This window comes from Natrix helvetica (assembly GCF_964273705.1).
Source record: "Natrix helvetica genome assembly, chromosome: 1".
Classification (NCBI taxonomy): domain Eukaryota; kingdom Metazoa; phylum Chordata; class Lepidosauria; order Squamata; family Natricidae; genus Natrix; species Natrix helvetica.
Window position 1 is genome coordinate 272,948,693 of NC_138548.1, and position 22,913 is coordinate 272,971,605.

At 36.6% G+C, this 22,913-nt stretch overlaps 1 protein-coding gene across 2 annotated transcripts in view; it reads left to right on the forward strand.

The window, feature by feature from the left end:
* DPYSL3 (dihydropyrimidinase like 3) overlaps positions 1 to 22,913 on the forward strand; it is an 83,106-nt gene that overhangs the window by 14,064 nt on the left and 46,129 nt on the right. The window contains exon 1 of one of the 2 annotated variants that reach the window (XM_081937854.1): positions 14,010 to 14,345. The exons of the other annotated variant lie outside the window; for it this stretch is intronic. Coding sequence (XP_081793980.1) covers positions 14,304 to 14,345 — 42 coding nt within the window. The 5' untranslated portion in view covers positions 14,010 to 14,303. Of the gene's footprint in view, positions 1 to 14,009; positions 14,346 to 22,913 lie in introns of those variants that run through there. 2 annotated transcript variants of the gene reach the window in all.

Genomic DNA, 22,913 nt, shown 5'->3' on the forward strand with positions numbered 1-22,913 from the left:
AAATTATACTTTTCTGACAAAATCAGTTTTATTTATGACCAAAAGGCCCAAATATTTTATTAGGAAGGTTGTCTCTAAGGCTATATGCTCATATTTTAGCTTGTTTAAATTCTTATGTTAAGGACCCGAGTCCTTTTTGGGAGAGGGGGCGGTCTAGAAATGCGAAGAATAAATAAATAAAAAAATAAGGAACTTTACATAATTTATGATTCTCTGATACTTTTGTTTTTGCTGTATGTACCCAGAGGCAATGAAGCAAACATTCAGTGAAAGCAAAGTCATTCTATGCATACCAGCAGGTTTATGTGAAGACATGTAGCATAATCTCATTTTGCCTGTAAAAGTGAATTTTCTTAAGACTTTCAAATGTGTTCCTTTTTTTATCAACTAGATTACGAGTGTCAAATTTGCCACCTCATGTTGCTGTCACTTGATGTTTCACATTGTTTTTCGCATTTGCGGAGCTGAGGTGGGCGTGGCTTGCATGTGACGCATCCAGCCCACGGGCCACCAGTTTGACACCTCTGAACTAGATTATTCCTTGTGCCCTTGCACTCAGTAGTTTGTGTTTGAAGCCACTACTCATGACTCTTCTCTTTGAGAGCAAAGAGTATGTGATTAATACTAGGAATTAAACATTTATAGGGAGATTGGTTATCTTCTGCCTATCATGATTAGTAATAAGGCACTTTATACTTGTAGAAGGATTCTGAAGTTGTAGCTATACTGATCCCTTTAATGAGAAATTACGGGAAATTTTGCATATCGATATTTTAATAAATACATTGTTACGGTACTTAATTAGACTTATGATTTTGCTTTTGATTATGAATAGTTTTAGATTTCCATCAAGAATGAGTTTTTTCAATCCTTACTACCGATAAACATTGGATGGCTGACTTTTGGACCAATCAACTTGATTTTTTAAAAAATTTGAAACAGTTAGTGGATAGTAATACCCCAGGGCCCTATATACACGTACATAGGTATCTTTCCCCATCCATTTCAGTTTTAGAATTAACTAGATTTCGTATTCCCCCTCAAATCCTGCTATGCTGCTTTATCAGGGCTTGTTCATACTTGCTCAGAGTGTGGATGCCAGAGTGTCACAAAAGAGAAGCCATCATAGAAATCACCTATTGCATTATCCTTATCATGCCTAAATAAACAAAATCATCCACCCTTGTATGCTGCCTGGGCTGGACTCAGTTCATTGCCTAGGCAGAAAAGAGAGTTGGTTTCTCATACTGCAAACCCTGAGGAGAAAGTGGCCAGAGACCACCCAAGTGAAGATTGATTATATGGTCACACCTGAGGCTTGGAGGACTTATTGAGACTGTTGGCACATGGGCAGGAGAATAAAACTCAGGCTACTGCTGCTGCCAAATCAGAAGTTGTCTTTTTGGAAAGATGTTTTATTTTGAACAATATTTTTGAAATCTTGGCTTGGATTCGTGAAATTGGTGAAGTTCCCTGAATACTCAGAAGACTAAGGAGAACTTAAACAGGTCCCCTACATCTTTGGAGAGTTCAGTTTGCTTTCTGTTACTAACTAGTCAGCTCCTCAACTATCTGAAGCTCTCATTGCTAATAGTCTTTGATCTCTCCACAACAATGTGTTGAATGCTTTTCTTTATTTTTTATACATTAATAGATGTTAGAGATGGAGTGGCAGAACCTGAGGGGGGTGGAGTTTAAAAAGAGATTAGCCTAGAATCCCTTTGTGGCCACAAGCCGACTAAGTCCAATTGTCCTTGAATTTCATGAGTCTTTATCTAACCTCCAAACAGATGCTAACCATTAGTTGAGAAGATTCCTGTGCATAGGTTGTTTAAATCAGTTTAATTGGTCCTTCATGTGGACCTAGTCTTTTCTTCCTAACTGTAGCTGTCACCATACCTTCTAATAGTGCTCAGGTACGTTGAGATTTAACAAGAAGTTGTATGGGAGTATACCAGAGTGTATGGCTATCATAATTATGGGATAAAGGATGAGGTTGCTAATAAAATCTATTTTAAGATTCACACCTCATATAATATTTGAATTCTTTCTCTGGGGAGAGTTTCACTGACAATTGTATAGTAAATGGTCATATTTGACTACCTAACCATTTCCATAGAAAAACTTGATGTTATAGGCTGTCAAAAAAACTTCATTTACCAATTAGGGAGATGGGTTAGGTGCCTTGTATGAAGCTGCTCTTCAAATGTGATGATTCTTTGGTTTTTTAAAAATTTTAATCAGATTTTAATGAGATTCAGTCTGTGCACATGATATAATTTCTAAATTGAGGGTAAGTGTTGCTAATTGAAGTTGTCACTACAGTAGTTTCAAACTCAGGAAAATTTACTACCAGTGATTAAAATGGGATAAATATATTTTGTTACATACATTTCAAAAATGTGTACATATGGAGGGAGCAGACAGTATAATTGCTATAGATAGGTGGAAAGAAGAAAGATCTAAAGAGACTCTCAAAATATCTAGTCTTTTTTTCCTGGACATGAATTGAGAAAATGAGAAAATATTGGATCTTGTTCCTAACCACTCAAGCTGCTGCGGACCTTGATTCCAGCTACTTTCCCACTGTCTGGGAGAATAGTTATTATTATTTTGTGCATTTAATACAGCAATAGCAATCAGAAAGTTGGAATGAAAAGACAGTCTTGAGCACTAAAAATGCCTCTTGTTTGCATTGCCAGTTCTTCAGGCAATAGGAGGCAGGTTAGGATTGCTTTTGTTTTGTTTTTAAATAAAGTTTTATAAAAAGATCTGTCATCCATCCATTCAATCAATTTCTATAGCTGCTCATCTTAAAATGATTCCAAGTAGTGAACAATCATAAAATCAGTTAAAACCAAGCTCGGGAAATATGTAAGCCGAGAAAAATTAGAACCATAGATATCAATGTAACCAATTTGGAAATGGGTTGGCATGCCTTTATCTGGGATGGGAAAGACAAAACCCATAGCTATTTCCAAAAACATTTAATTAGAAAAGCTCTATTTCATATATGGTTAAAAATCAAAACAAAACATTACAACAAAATCCCAATCTGGCTATCCACCATGGAAGCGCTGATATACCCGAACGTATTGGACATAAACAAGATAATAAGATATGAAGACATATTAGATAACCAAGAAAGACTAAAAACAAAGCAAGAATTGAAAGATGAGGGAATAGACATAGGCTGGTGGACGTATTTACAAATACAGGCAAGGTATAACAAAGACAGAGAAAGGGATGGATTTTATAAGGAGCCACAAGAACTGGATAAAATTCTACAGGGAACTAAAGAAAAATTGATTAAAAATATATCATTATATATTAAAATATAAAATGGAAGAAGAAACTGTGAAATAAATGATGATAACATAGGCGACAAATTTTGGGTATACTATAGAATTGGTGGAATGGGAAAAAATTTCGGAAATAAATTACAAATTTATGTCAATGGCATATAGAGAGAACATGTACAAGATGTTCTACAGATGGCATCTCCCACCAGCGAGAATTGCGGAAATGTTCCCGGAGTGCTCACCTATCTGTTGGAAATGCAACCAACAACACGGAACATACTACCATGTGTGGTGAACATGCACATCTGCGAAAAAATATTGGGAAAAAAATAAAAGATTGGCTGGAGGAGATTACCACACACCATATTGAACTAAAATCGGAGTTATTTTTGTTAGGAACTATAAAAGGAAATTATGAAAAAAAATTAGATACTTAATTCTACACATAATCACGGCAGCGAGAATTACATTTCTACAAAACTGGAAAAATATACATCAACAGAAGAAAATGTAATAAAAAAAACATTGGAATGTGCAGAGATGGATAGGCTCACGAAAGAATCTGAATATTACTCTGTATGGGATTTATGGTATAATTGGTTAGAGGAAATTGGGGGTGGGGGGAAGCAGGAAAGCAAAAAAGAAAGGAAGAAAGATCAACAAATTAAAAAACAACTACAAAACCGGAAAATGATTAAAAGATAGAAATACGAAATAGACTGTAGCAAATAAATAATAGGAAATAAATACAAAACAACTCAAATGTAATAAAGGTTGTTATATATAGAATATATAGAATATTATATATAGAATGAAGAAAAAAGATGTATGAAATAATATAAATTCATATATATATATATATATATATATATATATATATATATATATATATATATATATATAAAGCTATAGTTATACAAGACGTGTACAGATAAAAGAATCACAACAGGTATGTAAAAGAAGTGTAATGTGTTGCAGAGATGTGAAGTTTGCATAAACAAAATAAAAAGTGTTTTTTTTTTAAAGAATATTTTTAGCTAAAATTGTATAGGATTTGTAATGGCATGTGAGATTGATGGGAAGAGACACTGCCTAGGAAATGATCAGAAAGGAGGGGGGGAGCCCCCAATGGCGTAAGAGTCACAGAACAAAATTTAAGAAAGACTTGCCCTAATGGATTAGGCAGTTAAAAGTGTTGGGGGGAGATTTGTATTTTCAGACTTGCAAGATTCTGTTAATATGTAGCCTTACAATAAAGTTGAATTAGCTCATCTGGTAAAAAAAAGATACCAATGTAACCAAGAAACAGGATACTTAACTGTTCTGACCCCCGTTCTTCCCTCGCCCACACAGAACACGCTCTGGAACAATACTACTTTAACAGGGCTTATTGCACAGACAGACAGACAGATCCTTGGCAGTAAACCACCACGACAAGGCTCACAGACACGAGACACGAAAGCAGCTATCCAGCAGGCTACATTTCCAAGACCAAACTTCTTGAAGAATTCCTTTGTTGACTACTGCAAAGGGCGTATGCTCAGTCAATCCTTTTATAGCCTGAGGGGGAGTCTACTTAGCAGCAGCTGAGAGCAATTACCGTTGGTAACTGCGCCCTTGCTCCTTGCGCCTGTGGGCGCGGTGATAACGGGCATCTAGGAACTCCCTGGTTATTTCTGAGTCACTGTCCCGTGACTCCTCCCCACTGCTCCAAGGCATGGCATCCGGAGCCCCCCTCCTTTGGCTCTCACCGCTGCTCCATGCCTCAGGCACCTCCTGGTGGCCGACCAGACTCTCCGATCCCTGCTCAAAGTCAGAACCCTGCCCTGGGTCCTCCAGAGCCGACTCATAGGGACCCTCGCTCTCGGAGTCTGGTGGCAGCTCCAACGGCTCCTGCTGGGCCACAACACTTAGCATACTTGGGGTCCCAAGCCTGGGCACATAACCAGACCTTCAAGACCATATGCAGGCCAAGAGGGTGACAGCCATTCTGATCATTGGAGGACACCTCCAGAGGGCTACAGAAAATAATCTCCTAATCCCTGCTGCTGATAGGACTCATAGCATGCCCAATTTGCCAGATAAAATTGGAAAGATAGGAATGATAGAGAGGAGATGGTCCCTCATGTAACCTGGTACCAAGCCATGAAGGGCTTTAAAGGCGCGAAAACCAGCATGTTCAGTTGCACCCAGCAACACATAGGAAACCAATGCAGCTCATCACAAAAGCGATGTTATATGCGGGAAAAATCTGACAAATTTTACTATCTGTACAACTGCATTCTGCACAGCTGAAGCTTTCAAATGCTCCATGTAGAGTGGATTGCAGTAATTCAGACAAGAATTCAAAAACTGTTATTTAGGCAATAACTTTATGAGGCAGGGAGGGAGGGGTTCCCTTGAGTTGGCTCAATTCACAAAATCCTCAGATGCCCTTTCTTGTCCACATGATGACATATTCAGGATGCAGTGCTTTCTGTTTTCACAGAGTAATGAAAAATGCTCTTTTTTTGGCAGAATATACAGTGCATTAAATTAAGGTTAATTGTATGTATCCATGGTCTGACCAGCGCAAAATAGAGAGGGACATTAACTTCTTCCAATACTAACTCTATTCTTCTGTTGATTTACTATTTTGCTTCATGTACTTCTTGTATTTTGCTAACTGCATCACTCCATTGGCTCACATTCATCCAACCCTGGATTAACCATTAAACAAAGTAAGTACTTGTTTAAGACATCAGACAAGAGAGCCACCACAGAATCTCCCCCCCCCCCACACACAGACACACAAACTATTACACTGTTAGCTCTTTCACTGCTGTATTCAACTTATGATTCAATAATTTTTAATTTGTATTTTTCCCTAAAATGCATTAAACATTGCATTTTCTATTATGTGAATAATTTGCTTGCATTAGTTACTGTAATACATTTAAAATGGTTGTGGTGTCTGCCCAGGGGGATAGCCTGGAAGAAAACTAAAGTTTTCATTTTCAAAAGCAAAATTTCACTTCAGCACTTGCTGAGTCTTAATGTTAAAACTTATCTGAGAAACTGCCTCTTCCTGATTACGTCTACCCATCTCATAAGGTCCTGCAGGAGACACTTGCTATAGGTCCCATCTCCAAAAGAGTTCCATGTGACAGGACCTAGGAAGGAAGCCTTTTCATCCATGGCACTTGCCCTCTTCAATATCATCTGTCCCAAATTGAGGTTAGCCCAGCCATCATGGCCTTTCAGAAAACCCCCTTTTCCCCAAAAAAATCTCCCCCCCCCCCCAGCAAATCTAGAGATCTCCTGATAATAGGAAACACACACACACTGGCTATGTTATTTGTAATATGTTTTTCTTCTCATGATTTTTTTTATACCTGTCTACTGTTTTAAATGTTCTTATTTGTTTTTGGTGGTATGTTTTAATTGGATTTTATTGTATGCTGTGTAGAGCCACTTTGGGTGAGATGGGTGGCCATATAAATTTATCAAATAAATATATAACATCTTGTCAGTTAAGAAATTAAAGGCCTGAGAGTAGCATCCTTTTTGGGGCTGAGTTTAGGGCAGTCTGATGCAGAGCCATTGTATCATATTCAGCTACAATTTTTCAGTCTGAACAATTGTCTTCCATCACACTAGCACCTAACTGTTCATTTATCAAAAATAAGAGAGAGGGAGAGAGTAGGTTGATTTGCCATTAATATTTTTAATAAATATATGCTGGCTACCTCCAAACAATATATTGTGTTCTAAATACTCACAAACCAGTTGTTTAATTTGTCCCAGAAGTTTGCCTAGTATTGACAACAGTTATTACTTTGTATTTATCTGAGTCTTCTATTTTAAAGATAGGAACATTTAACCTCCTCTGATACTATTCCAAGCCTCTTATTATTTCTCAAAGATCCTTGAAAGGGACTTTTAAGATGACATCTACACTCTCCTTCAAACACTTGGATGTATATAATTGGTGTGGTCCTGAAGTTATAAAATCATTCATGGTACCCAGATGCTCTGTAGGCATCTCCTGATTGCCTTGAGATGCTTCTTCTTCCCCTTCTTAATTGTTCTGCTTAAAACCCATTTTAACATAGTTCTCTTTTGGGGACAAGGCCAAAGTAAAGCAGAACATCTCCCTCTTTCCCGCACATGTTTAGGTTTGGCTTATGGTTGACTCACACACTCACAGCCCTGGAAATAGGCACACTGAAATCATGTTCAGCCAAACACTGAAGCACAATTGGTTCTTTAGAGAGCCAGTGAATTTAAAATAACAGCAAAACCTTAGTAGTTACAACATACATATTTGCTCTTTTTCACAGGCGCACACACAAACTCATCTACGTTTACCCATGTGCTTTTCAGTTAGGCTGGTAGACACTCGCCAGATGGAGGGAAGCCACCAAGTCTGGATATAAAGACAACTCAGAGTGGGTGGGCTTCAGGACCCCTTCTATCCCCAAAGTCCTTGCTTTGTGGATTCTCAAGACTGGTAGCTGTTGATGGGATTTGTGCAGGGTTCAAGCCCAATTATTTTGTCTGGTTCAGGTGACATTTTTCACTTATTTCCTTAACAACTTTGTTCCTTCTTAACTACTCTCACTAAGGATCTCTTCCTGGCTTTTGTCCACCAGCTGAAGTGCCTGCTTCATCTTTAGGCATAGCAGCTTCAGCTTAGTCTTACAGCATACACTTATTTATATTTGATTTCTAATTTCCAATTGACCTCACATGGGCTGGACAGAGAGAGCCAAAAGGCAGGATGTGGCTTAGGGGCCATAAAATGCCCAGTTCTCATTTAGGAGCTATCAGTTCCTTCCTTTGCTGATTGCAAAAACAACAATCCTTCTCTTTGCAGAGCCATAGAGTCTCTCTACGGCTACATCTGTGAGCTTGTAGCAATTGCTTTTCATGCAGGAGTCCAGAGACATCACCAGTGTGGAGGCCCTGAAATCTTTTAAGCTCTTAAAGAATGAACTCTTCTTGACAGACTAGAATTTTCAAGTTCAGTTGTCCAATTTATGGTTCCTTTCGCTTGGCTTTGTTCTAGAAAGCATTCCCTGTATTTAGTTCAGGAATTCTGAAGAGATTTTCCTCACTCCTCTTCTCATTCTTTTCAAGGAGCGTTGTCAGTCTACATTTGCAGCATGTGCAGTTTTTGTCATCTCCAGAAAGAAAGAAATATCCCTGCATATTATGAGAGTAATTCCTTGGAGGAAATCTTTTTCCTCTGATGAATAAGCAAACGACACCTCTACTTGACTTTCCCTTCTAAACTCATTTTTGTTCACTGTAAGCATTGCAGCAAAATATTGGCAGCTGAAATTCTTGCTCCATACTGACACCAGTTTGTCCAAGTCATCCTTCCTAGTGATATCATAGACCCAGCCAAGCTGCAAAATTGATAAAACTTTTAATTCCAATGATAATATATAATCTGCTCACAACTTTTATATAGGTGTTTCCTTCCTGGATATTTGTCAGATCTACAGTTCCAGTGACATATAACCAAGTACTTAGGGACTTCTACCTCTACTCACGTTGCAGTTGATGAAGACCTTGCATAACAACCCTCACTTAACAATAACGGCAGGGACTGTTAGGATAGCCATGAGTAAGCAATGTAGTAATGTGACATTGCACTTTACCTCACTTAGAGCAGAAATTCCAGTCCCAGTTGTCATGGTAACCCAAAGACTGTATATTCTATGCTGTTATCATGAGTTATTTGCCCTTCCTCTAAATCACTTTTTTTTTTTTTGCACTCTGCAAACCTCCTGAAAACGGCCCCGGATTTTATTTTGTTTTAAGGGCATGAATAGCCCTCAGGAGGCTTGTAGAGTGCTCCTGGGGGTGGAGTGGGGGCAAAAAGGGTCCATTTTTTGCGAAAACGGGCCTGCTTTTTGTTTTAAAAAGGGCATGGATAGCCGTCAGGATGCTTATAGAGTGCTGCTGGGGGCTGGAGGGGCAAAGAATGGGGCATTTTTCACTCATTTCTGCCCTCCCCAGCCCCTAAGAGCGCTCTGAAAGCCTTCTAAAAGTTATGTATGGCCATTTTGGTAAAGGGATGGAGTTTTGGGAGGCAAAAAATGCTGTATTCAGTGTATAAGACGCACCCAGATTTTCAGCCTCTTTTTTGAGGGAAAAATGTACGTCTTAAACTCTGAAATATACAGTAATTTAGCTCACTCATATGTCTTGCATTGCAACTTATGAAGGAAAAGGTCATGAGAACTCACATGTACTAATTTCTACCCTTTTTTGTTTGTGATCCCACTGGTCACAAACTGGTAGCAAAAACTGAGCAGAAAAAGATGGAAATCATGCCAATGTGCATGCATATTGAAAGTAGAAAATGGGATTCCCACCCAAAGCTGTTCAGTGTACAGTGAGAGACTTTGCACCAAAGCATTTATGTGAATGAACAATTGAACACTTGTAGAACTAGAGTTCTAAGGAAGCATCCTTGCTTTATAGATACACTATTCTCTTCCGTTCACTTGACAGACTCTGAATGCTAACAAGAGAGTGTGATTTGATTTGAAAAAGTATCACAGATCTTTTGTAACTGGTGAGATTAATGGTAGAGAAAATTCAATGTTCTTCCAAAAACCCACTTTTCATTATAAAGTCTTGCTACTCAAAATTGTATTTTATTATTATTTTCTTTTTTAAAAAAGCTTTTGAGAATTTCACATTAGTATGCTGCTAGTTCCCACCTCCAGTTTCAAGCCTGCGATTTTACCTGGACATCTGTGTAAATGATACTACTTTTCTGCTGGTTTACATTCTATACTAATAGGCTTACACATTATGGTTTTAAATTACTGGAATATGTACAATGCTTCTCAAATGTTTAGAACACTATATTTCTATAAATTAATATGTAAGTATTCATGTACTTCCCTAACCCTAACCTCTCCTACGTGTCATATGATATGGACATAACAAATAGTACAATATAAAAAAGTCTAATTTTTCCATATATAAAGGAAATCTGTTAAACGTCTTTGGCCTTCCACTTGCAGCCCCATGATTGGCCTCATGATTGACCTTGCAAATGGGACAATCAGTAATAAGAGGCCCCAGAACAGCTTTTGGAAAAAAAGGTAAATGAGTAAACAGTTGTTACTTCAGGGTTCTGTTATAACCATAAACTGCTTCAAAATCTCTTAATACTTAAACTTTTATGTGGAAAAGGATGTCTCCTTTCCTTGCTGATGAATATAGCATGTTTGGAAAAGGTAGAGCTTGAACAAACCATAGTCTGATAAATTGGAAGGTTCATACCCTCATCAAATGCTACTTGTTTTATTTCTTTTGGAAAATGAAGGAACCCTTGACATTTCACCTTCAGTTGACTGGGACAATTGCTTTGAGTAATGATCCTCTGCATGTTTTCCCAGTGCATATCTCCGCACGCCCAACTTCTTCCTCCTCGCCTGCTTTTCTTATTGTGAAGGAGTGTGTTCTTCATCAGCTCAGAAAAAAGATTGTAAACGTTGCTTTCAAAAAGAAAAGGAAAAAAAATAGATTATTTTTGAATAGAATTCTTTATTGGCCATGTAATAAACACACAAGGAATTTGACTCTGGTGTATAAGCTCTCAGTGTACATACAAACAACCATGATACATCATAGATCATAAACCATAAGATATAAACAACAATTGATAAATCATAATATACCAGTAGGAGAAGGTAATAAGAAAGATGAGAGATGAGAAAGAAGTGGTGACCCTGACGACACAGATAAACTTCCAGGTTGCCTTAACGACTCACTAAAAGAATATAAATGACCACCTATCTGCAAGGAATATGAATCCTTCCATTCTCCAGCATCCAGTCAGAGCTGAAGAAGCTTCTTGAATGAGAAGCTAAATGTCTTTAAAGAAAAAACAAGAAAGTCCAGTTGCCTCCTGAAAAAGCACCTTTGGGATAACCATGACCTGGATGACTGAGAATCTCCATAGACAATGTTATTTCTAATTTTACTGTTAATTTATCAATTTTTCTCAGTTTTATATGATTAGAAATAGAATTTCAACTCTCTGAGGGAAATTCTAGGCTAGATCTGATTCACAGAAGAATTAGCAAAAACAATTTTGTACTGTTCAAATAGAAGCTGAATATGAGTCCATATTTTACCAATAATCATTTCATTTCCATAACTGATAATTAGTAATTGGATGTGTATGCATATATTTGAAAGGGGGAACTTGGAACAGGGGAAAAAAATCCTCATTACACAAATTGATTTTTAGTTAGCTGATTTAGTTTATAATTCATAATAAGGGACTAATGAAGTGTATGTATGCTTCATTCTAATGCACTCTTGAGTTCCTGAGCAAATGTTTATGAATGCAAGGAAAAGCAAATTATAAAATAATGAACCCACATTAAAATAATAAAATGAATTAATAGTTTTACCTTTTACCATGAATTCAAATACCATTCATGTATTCAATCATTCTCCAACTTCTATAACTGCTCTATATAAGTTCATATTGAACCAAGCACTGAGCATCCTAAATATTTATCTAATTTGTGCTACATAAATAATGCAAAGTTGTACATACTGGAAAATATAACTTATGGAAACATTTGCATAAAGTGTATATAAGTCAGGTTTTATTTAATCAGTACTTTGTGAATTAATAGCAGTATCACTTAGACTTATATATCGCTTCACAGTGCTTTACAGCCCTCTCTTAAGTGATTTACAGAAACCCCATATTGCTCCCAACAATCTGGGTCCTCATTTTACCAACCTTGGAAGGATGAGTCAACTTTGAGCTGGTCAGAATCAAACTGCTGACAGTCAACAGAATTAGCCTGCAATACTGCATTCTAACCAATGTACCACCACAACTCTTCTTTATTAATTCTTCTAGTTAAGGAAGGTCAAAGTATTAAAGAGAGAAAAAGTAGAAGAAAATTAGAAGAATGAAGAATAATTGGAATATGTACACATCCATAAAAGAAAAACGTTCATGTTTCGATTGAGTTTTGTTTTCTACTTCATTTTGCAGGGTGATAGAATTGATAAGATGTAAAAGTTGTTGACTGAAAAGACTTAATTTCATATTTCTCTTAATTGCTCAGCAATTAGAATGGGGTTTATCTTAAAACAAATCAAATTCACAGATTAATTTAAGTAGCCTTGCTAGCTTCTGCAATGACAGGTCAAGTTATCTTTTTTCACAAAAGTAAAAGCAATTAACTATTTCCATATCTGTCGTGAAGAATTCACAAGGAGCCACAGGTGTCTTAACATATGTAACTAACTTTGTGGTACTTTTTTGTACTTACAGTCATAAACGTTTTGCCACGTAAGGCCCAAGATTATGAGAATAGTAGTTATTAGAATGGATGTTTATACATAATTTTAGAATTCAATTGAAGTGGTTTGCTTTTTTTCATGTACTTTGGCTGGGTACAAAACATTTTCACCTCGATATACAATGGAGATAGCTGAATTTTGCAAATGGAAGAAATTACTGTCAAGTGTGAACTACAGTATGGTTCACAGTGCATATCAACAATCATAGACGTGCTATCATACAATAAAATTTCATAGAATAAATAAATTATATCTACAAAGTTTGGTTTTTACTTGTTTTGTATCTTCTCAGTTTTATGTTTATATATTATACTGCCACAGACTTCATCTTGCGTATGAATTGAAAATAATATTTTTATAGAAAGTTTAAACTGAGTCTTAAGGTATGGATTTCCAAATAAAGCCTTCATAAAGCATGTATTGAAGTGTATATCTTTGTATTTCACTGCAGCTGTAAATATTTATTTGCGGCCGATCTCATTTTGAAGTAACTCTGGGTGGCTTACAGTCTAAAAAACATAATCTTGAGATTGTGTCCATATTGTCCCCTAGTGGCATTATTTATTTAAATTGCAAGTGATTTTTAAAACTATGTGGATGAATTCCTTGGAATTTACCTTTTTCCAAAATATATTAAAATTGTAAGCTCTCAAGGCATTAAAATCTACTTAGCAAAAAATAGGACAAAATAGCAGTGCAATATTAGCAGTAATACTTTCAGCAAGACTAATGCAAAATAGAGAAAATGATAATGTATCATTGATATATTTCAGAATTGGCTAAACAATATTTACAGAGTTTTCACTTCAGCCTTTTAAGTGCTATTTTAGTAGTTTTCTTCAAATTATATGCATTCTTATAAATAAGGAATTTTTATACCAAAGGCAAACTAGATAGCTTATGGGGTGATCCAGCAGGACTCATTCTGCTTTAGAATTCTGTTGCATAGAGTTGGGATTTACTTGAATGACTTCCCACTGTGGGATTATGATGAGTAATCCCTAATCCTGGGTCCATTTTCTAGTTGTGTATATTGTTGGAAGTATGTACCTAGCTGTCCTTTGTGTTTGCCCTGGAAACCTGCAACATCCTGCAAAAGCTGAAGAAGCTTCTTGGATGAGAAGTGAAACATCAAAATCAGAAAATCCAGTCCCCTCTTGAAAAAGCACCTTTCGGACAACCATGACCTGGATGATTGAGAATCTCCATAGACATTTAGTCCTTGCAAAAGGGTTTACAGATCCTTGTACGTATATTCCCTTTGGAATAGGATGTTTGGAGTCTTTGTATTGCTACCCTCTAGTGGCCGTCACGCCTTATTGCAGTGACAGCAATAAAAGAGTGGGTGAGGCAAAAGAGGCAAGCAGAGAGAAATCAATGCACAGAGAAAGGAGACTGGAAAGAAGAAGGGAGGAGTCGCTTCATCAGCCATTCTTGTCTTACAGGGACCCAGCTGTCACTGGGAAAGGAGGAGGGAGGGAGAGAGAAAGAATTTTACTATTGTGTGAATCAAGAAGGAGGGGGCAGAACAGAGAGAGGAAAAAAGAGAAAAGTGAGGAACGGCATTTGTTCTACCTGAGCTCGAGCTTTTTTGCAAGCTAGTGCTGCTTCTGAATTGGAAGATAGGAGCCGGCACTGCTGCAACAACAGCCACACATCATGTCTGGTTACCAGGGCAAGAAGAATATCCCCAGGATAACTGTAAGTGACTTAACCTCTCCTGTCTTCCGTTCTCGGTTTTGTTATGCATTCTTTTTATATTCGCTACGGTTTATGCCAGCAATATGGCCAGCTGCGTTGCTTCAGAGGTGCTAGAATGCGTTTTAGTAGGAATAAGGAGGTGGCTGGTCGGCATGCAGAAAAGGAAGGGAGTGTTTGCAGGAATGGCCCCTAAGTAAACAAATGGGGGATTTCTGTTAATCTGCGCAAGTGATGATTGTAAGGATTTCATTTTGTGTTCTAACATTATTGCTTAATAAAATGTAGGGTGCTTATGAAAAGCACTATTGTTTATTTGCAATACAGACTTAAACTGTTCTGATCAGCTAGCCCCCCCCCCACTTCCTGTTGTCCAAAGTGTCTATAGCATAGTGAAGACGTTCTATTTACAAACTTATATAAGGGAAGTAGATGTTCAGTTTAAGATCCTATATTTTTGGGAGGAGTCGAGCTGGAGGTTAAGCCAAACGCTTGATCCTTCCTCTCTTTATGTCATTTTATTTTTTTTGTTTCTTCTCTCTTCTTTTTTTTAAGAAGATGCTGTTATCTGCAAGCTGTCTGCGGCATTTTTTTTTATTTCTTGTAAATTTTGGTGCGTCATGTGCTTTGACTACAAAGGAGGAAAAAAAGGAATTGGTTCTTTTATAAAAAGAGAAGTCAGATTTATGAACTAATATAAGGAATGTTCATTTATAATACAATGTTTGATAACCTGGAAAAAATATTTGCTGTAAAGCCTGGAAGAGAGAGGGAGACTGAAATATTGCAGTATTTTGCATCTTTCTTGGCGTGTGCTCTGCAGATGCCTTTCCAGGAGATTCATACTCCACCCTGACTTATTGTTGATGCAATGAAACGCCTTGCACTGGGGGTACCCCTTTGGTTTTTAATAGGCCTGGGCTTTTTTGTTACTGGCTTCTGATACAAGGAGTGCAGCTGTACTTTGTCTCTAATGCATTTTAATGAAATCTTTTGTGGGATGGGATATGCATTGGGGGAATGGATGGCTACTCCATCTTTGTAGCAAACAAAGGAAGCACAATGAAACACACACACACAAAACATACACTTGACTGAAAGCTTAACGTCTATATATAATTTCCTGAAAAAAATGTTTTTGATTAAAAGTCACAAATTTTCTGTTAATCGGGTACCTTGTTTTTTTTAGTTTGAAAAGCATGATTATACAAGTTACAGATTTATTTTGTAGTGAGTGAAGCATGTCCCCCCCCCCATGATCGTAAATAACCGAGTTACTGAATAAAATATGCCATTTTAGTTTGTTTGTTTATCCCATAAAAATAGGATTCTTCTAGAATCTATTGGGTCAGACTTGGGGTGGGTTTTGTTTGTTTATTTTAACATGCAATAATATCGAGGATCCCAGTCCCTGGTTATTTCAAGAAAGCATAACATCTTCGCTCACAGTTCTTCGGAGAATTGTTTTGAACATAATTGATTTATTACCATGATTTACCCACTATGGATCAATATTTTTGCTATTTAAATCAGTCTTATCTGCTGTTTTTCAGTTTGAGCAATCCAGAAACAAGACAAATGTACCCAGCATAACACAAAGGACCAGCCATGGGAAACTGATGCATTTTCTTTTCCCTTAAGTCTTCAAGGTGTGATCCACGTCCATTAGCTAGATTCTATGGTGTTGTTTTCTTTTGTGCTGCTGCACCTGACTGCAGTACTTCTGCTTCTTTGATAATCTGTGCAGAGTTGCCACACCTACTTTGGTATTTGACATAGCCAACACTTTCTTTGAAATGCTGGGAAATCCATTTTCACCAGGGTTTGGTTACCCATCTATTATCTAGAAATCATATTCTAGAACCCCTTTGTTATTGCCATAAGCTGTCCTTTGCTTCAAAACAAGAGAGGTCTTGTGAATGTGGCCTTAGGATTTAAACTCAGTCTTTCTAAGTGCAGTTATATGTATAAAGCTTTGTGTGATGTTTAATGTTTGCCTACCTTTCTAGAAGAACTGAAGAGAAATAATTCTTGCTGAGAAAGTAATCCTGAAAATTTGAGGATGGATGGGTTAAATTAGGTCATTTGAAAAAAGATTTTGAGATGGCAAATGAAGAAAGAAACTAATTTTCTAGTTCAAATATATGTATGCATTTATGCACAATTGGTGATAGGTATGTAATAATAATAATAATAATAATAATAATAATAATAATAATAATAATAATAATAATAATAATAATAATAATAATAATAATAATAATAATAATAATAATAATAATTTAATTTGTTAGCCGCTCCCTCTCCACAAGGGACTCGGGGCGGCGTAGAATAAAAAACATGCACAATACATATAAACATATACATGCACACATACACATATGTGTATGTACACATTTGTATGTACAAAGGTTACACTATTGTGCAAATATTCCTTACTCAAAATACAAGGATCTATAATTCTACTGGGAAGTGCTCAGAAGTTGTTTCTTTAGGAACACTGGGACCATCTTAAAGAAGTCTATTCCCTGCAGACCAAATGGCGTTTCTTCTGAGTAAAGTTCTCAAATCTCTCTGCACTTATTGCCATAAAGGAACATATTTTACAAAGAAGGAAGACATGCTGTGGATCAGGATTATATATAGATACATGCGGATTGCTGCATAGATGATGCAGGTTGAAAGCAATTCATATTCTCCTCATTATTTAATAGGCTGGCCATCAAGGATATATTATATGAAACAATGTCAAATTCCAGCTTGATTTCGGATCAGATAAATGTAGTAATTTATTTTTAAGATCGTAAGTTCTTAACAGTCTAGAACATAACCAAAATGTTGATGGAAATTATTTTAATGTTAAATGATTAAAATCAAGATAACTTCTCAGAAGAAGAGATGTTAAAAACAGTAGATTCTGTTGAAAGTCTCCAAAAAGTATAGGAAAGGAACTTGGGATTACTCTTTAAGTTATATAAAATTATTAAGAATTTCTTAGATGGTATTATGCCTCCCTAAAAGCACATTATATTTTTTTCTAAATTGTGTTTGGTAGTGTTAATCAAATTAGTACCATAGTGCTGTGTGGCAGTTGGCTCACTTAGTTACTGCTTTTAGCTTAAATGTTTTCAGGATATTGGAAAAATATGTAACATACATTAATCTTTCTAATGTAACTTTACTGTATATTTTTATTCCTTTTATAACATAGTTTGTATTTGAATTTTTGAAACTCTTATGGGTGTTGTCTCAAAATGGCTGCCTTTGATATGATAATTCACAAAGTAGCCATTTCAGAAATTGGTGAATTATGGAAACCTAAAGACATGTTGCAATCATGGTTTGAACCACAGACCTCTATTTTAAACCCAGCAGAGTGCTAGTTCACAGAAGGCAAAAGGATTTGCCTTTTTTGGAGGGATTAATATCCTCCTCCCCCACTGTATCTTCAAGTCCAGATCTAGAATGTGAGAGATGAAATCTAAATATAGTCTAAATAAAGGAACAAATCCAGAGACTTAGAGATAAAAAATACAGGCACACCCTCTTCTTTGTTTTCTATTTTTGATTGCACTGCTTTGTCTCCTTAGTTTGTCTGCTTTACAAACACACTTGCTTTATCTTTTTGAATTGTCTAATTGTCTAAACAGTTTTGGAGGATACTTTCATTCTGATAATTGTTTACTACTTATCTACTTTGATGGTCATCTTTAGCTGGAAAAGTAGGTGGGTGTAGGAGATGACCAGGTTAAGCCTGAGGGAGGGGTTAGGCGCATCATCAGTTTGGAGTCCCTTAGTGCCCACAAGATATCTAATCCCAGCCTTCTTTGAATTCCTTTGATTCTTACCTACCACCAATTTGCCTTGACTGTTAGTAGTTCAGATTTTTGTTTAGAGCAACATGGATAAACTGGTGCTCAATTGAACAATCCTGGTTCCTGTTTTATTGCACCTAATAGTAACACTTACCTCGTCTCTTCTTTCATTGACAGTTCATCTCATCTTTACCTATATTTCAAGGCTGAGATTACTTCATTTTCAGGGTGAACAAGAAGGGATAATGCAGAGATCCTACTAGGGAAGGCCATCAGAAGCACCTTCTTACTGGAGCTTTAGACCAGGAGAGGCAACCCAGTGCCTTTAATTGTTTTGAAATTAATTACCGTTAACTCTAGTAGTAAGATTCTGGACAAAGAATCAGGAACTCTGTGTTATAGCCCTGCCTTAGGTGTGGAAGTCGGGTGAAGGACTTAGAGCCAATCAACCCAAGGAAGAAAAGAATGGCAAATGACTTCTGGAAATGTTGCCTAGAAAACTGCATGGACTTGTCCATGTAGTTACCATGAGGCAAGTCTGGCACTAACTGCCCCCCCCCCAAAAAAAGTCAAAATGGCTAGGGGTACATATTGTGGGATAGGCAAGAGCATTAATTGTCTAATCCTACTTTAAGGCAACTATATAGTAGATATGAACACTTTGGAGAAACTCCTTAGTTCAAACTATGGGCAGCATTTTGGCAGTGTACACACCTGCCAGACTACAGAGCATGGAGCTAAACCACCTTGTGTACTGTGTACAACAGCAGTTGTTTCCTCCTATAGTTGTCAACTGTGTTGATTCTTAATGAGTAGAGGAAATGCAACAACTCAAAAGAGAAATACTGTCATTGGGTTATCTTTCCAATGTTTCTTTCAGTAAGAGTTTTAAAATGTTGACTTTCTTCCAACAAATGTGCCTTGAGTATTATAAACATGGAAAGTCCGGGGGTGGGGGAGCTTTGACAAGGGTAAATCAGCTCTTTTCTCAACCTCAATATAGATATGTGTCTAGTTATTTTTGAGTGTCAGTCTTATGACACATTAAATATTGCAGACATAGGGATTGAATATGGATAGGATATGTTCAGTTTTATTTATTGGTTAGTTTACTTATTAGAATTATAAGATATGGTGTGCATAAGGACTTCCCTTTTTTAATTCAAGTAAGAAAAGTAATTATGGAGTAGTGACAGTGTGCAAGGAGATGCATTTTTATTGTACCCATCCAGGACAGTTTACATAGGTCTGCCAAGTGATGGTTCATCCAGTCAATTTACATGCCAATATAGTAGCAGCAGTAGTCTATGAGGTACGACTTTGGCTATCTCTTGAAATGTAATATACCAACTATAAAAATGCCTTTTGTTGCTGATACTGATGAACTAAAGTAGCTTATTTTCAGTTAAGAGGAGGTTCTACTGAACAGAAGTACTGCAGACGACTGCTTAGTATGCCAATCTTGCACATGCCCCATAAATTCAATATTGTTTTCAAAAGCAGTTTCATGGTTTGACATTATGTACAAAATAGAATTCAGCAAATAAACTCTCTGAACCATTTCTAAGAAACCTGGAAAGCTGTTTTCATATTTTGTTTAGCATTGATCAAGGCACCAGGCTAGAAAGCAGGAGACTGAGTTTAAGTCCTGCCTTAGTCGTAAAAGCCAGCTGGGTGACTTTGGGCCAGTCTCTCTCTTTCAGACCAACCAACTTCACAGCACTTGTGAAGAAAATAAGAGAAGGAAGGCATGTTGCATATATTCACCACCTAGAGTTATTTGCAAAAATAATGGTAGGATACAAATAAATAAAAGAATGTTTATTTTAAACCATAATTTCTGGCTTATATACAGTGATAGTGTTATCTGCTAAATTGAAAATTAATTTGGGCTTATTCCTCCTTTTGGTTATGTGGAAATGCTGAAATCTTACACTTTACAAATCTGTCTTATATCATCTCATCATATCATACCATAATTAAGTATATCTTATAGTGTGCATAATTTTGCCCTTAGCTCATATTTTATATAGAATTCAGATTATTTTTAAAATCTTAATCTAGTTTTAGATAAAATGTTTTCTCTTTTTAAACATATTTACAATATCTTAGCATTTTTTAGCTGCTAGCCAACCCAAACTAAGCAGTGACAGTCCCTGTTTACACTTGGATAGGAGACCTCAAGGGGATTTCAGAGATTTAGGTTAGGCTGGGAAATCAAATAATAATATTAGTTTTAAAAAAAAAGAATATCCCAGAAGAAGGCAATGAGAAGCTACTGCTGTGTTGTTGCCAAGAAAATTACTTGGATATGTCCATGAGTTTGATTCAAAGGAATTTGAATTGAAGAGAGGCATTTACGTCATCGTAAATTCAGGTTTAAACTATCTTAAGTAATTGAAATATTCTGAAATGACTTTTATTTTCATTAATCTGATCTGATTAATCTAAAAGTGGTCTCTATGGTCTACAATACATTATTTTTTTAATAGAGATCAATTAAGCTGTCTCTTAAGGAATTTGGCAGAAGTTTCTCTTTGCAAGTCTATGTTTTGTTTATCTCTGGACTGAAATCTTTTCTTTTTGAGTTCTGTTAATTTGCCCCAGCAAAACCATAAATCCAAATGCCTTAATTTGTTGCAATCTTACTTGTAGTGTCTAAATAGATCAGTTAGGTGTTATTAAAATATTATTTTATATTGAGGTTTTAATTCTTAACCACTCAGATTTGCATATGAGATGGGCAGCTATATAATTTGATTAAAATAAATAAATAAATAAAAACCCTTCATATTGGGATACTTTATTTTTCACAATTACAGTCCTGTTTCTAAAGATTTAGAAGTGGTGGCATTGAACTGTTGTTGGCCTGTATGGTTTTAGAATCAAGGTATTTGAAACCAATACAGTAACACTAGTCATATTGTAAAATATGACTTACAATGCTAAATCATGAACATTATCTCACAACCTGTTGATATTGAACGTAGGAAAAAAAATTGACTTATAATATATTGTTACTTCTGTGTGGGAATTCACAAGCAATAAAGTTTTGCATAACAATAGAAAATATCTCGTTTTATACTGGGGATTTAGAAAGTTTAAGTCCTATTTAAATCAGTGGAAAACACAAGAAGACTTGGGGGAGGCTGTGCTTTAGTTATGTAGACTTCATGAATGAGATTATTATCTGTACTCTGTAGATAGTATTTGTCTCAGGCTAATAATGGCTAATGATCCAAGCTGACATAGGGTTGGCAGGAAAACATGATTGGGTGTGGGGAAGCTTAAATGAGTTTTGGCAGAATGAACAGTGTGCTTATTGTAATAGTCCAGAGTTTCTCAAGAAGCAAGCTAAAGTCCTTACTTTACTCAATCCTTTTCCTCTAAGTGATTTGGTTTCCTCTTCAGTTCCTCTTATATATGAATGTATCTAGGATGTTCCATTTTAAAATAGACATGATGTCCTTGTACATATCCTCTTTTTCTGCTTCACAGTTAATGTTTTGAATGAGTTTGATGCTGATTTGTTTTTCCTTATTCAATGAATAAATACATCTTATTTCACAACCAAGCTCTTTATGGTCATAAGTGCAACATTTCAAAAATGGGAATGCTTTGTTCCTGGATCTGGTACATACTATGCTTTCGAAATTATCAACAGTGATAAACTCACATTCACTTTTTAGAAAAAGAAACCTGAAAAATTCTTACTTATTTTAATACAGAAGGAAATGTACTCCGTAGCTTTTATTGCTGATTCGTATTATTATCATTTACTCCTTTCTTGAAAGGGCAAAAAAGTTCAGATAGCTTTCCTCAAGGAAAAAGATAAGCTTCTGATACAAAAGAGGAAGATGGACCTCCTTTGTTTGTTACAAGCAGGAATAGAAAACAATCCAGGCTGGGTTGAACCGTCCTGGGTTTGTCCATGATTGGATGCTGTCAGTCATCATCATGATCATCCTAGCATTTTTTTCTTCAGATGCGGGGTCCGTTTTCAGGTCAACAAGCTCCATCTTGCACAATCAAACACAGCACCTTGGTCCAAATGGGCATGGAAGGCCAAAGCAAAGATGGCAAGATACAATAAATGTGGGCATGCAAACCAACATTGGTTTACCTGAACAATTGTTCTCTGCGCTGTGGGAGAGTCCAACCCCGCCCTGGGGTCTTCTTGGGTCCAGTGTCTAGGAGTACCTGGAGTGAGTAGGAGGCGTGGCCAAAGAATTTGAACTCAGTCCTTGGGCAGAATTTAACCCATGCTTGGACTCTCCTGCAGCACATAGAGAACAACTGTTCAGGTAAGCCAACGTTCATTTCATTTCCACATTTATTGTATCTTACCATCCTTCCTTTGGCCTTCCATGTGGGCACTTGCCATCTATATTAAAATGGAAGCTGATGTAGGCAAAGATGTGGAGTGATGCTTGTAGAACATGGTCGTACCACTGTAGGCGTTTCTCATGCGTTTTCTTTGATATTGACACAATTCCCATTTTCTTCTGAACTGTGTGATTGCTGACATGATCAGGGAGACAAACGCCTAACAACCAAGTTTGATGTAAGAGACTGTTGATCAATTTGGTTGCAACCAAAATAAAACCTGACTGGCTTGCTGCTGGAGCCTGACATCGGTTCCATCTGGGTTTAGCTCAGAGGGCAGTATCCAGTGGCACCACCAAGAGGAGCAGACCTCACCATTGACTGGATGCTGTTAGTGGAGTAAATATAATAATAATTCAGAAAAAACATT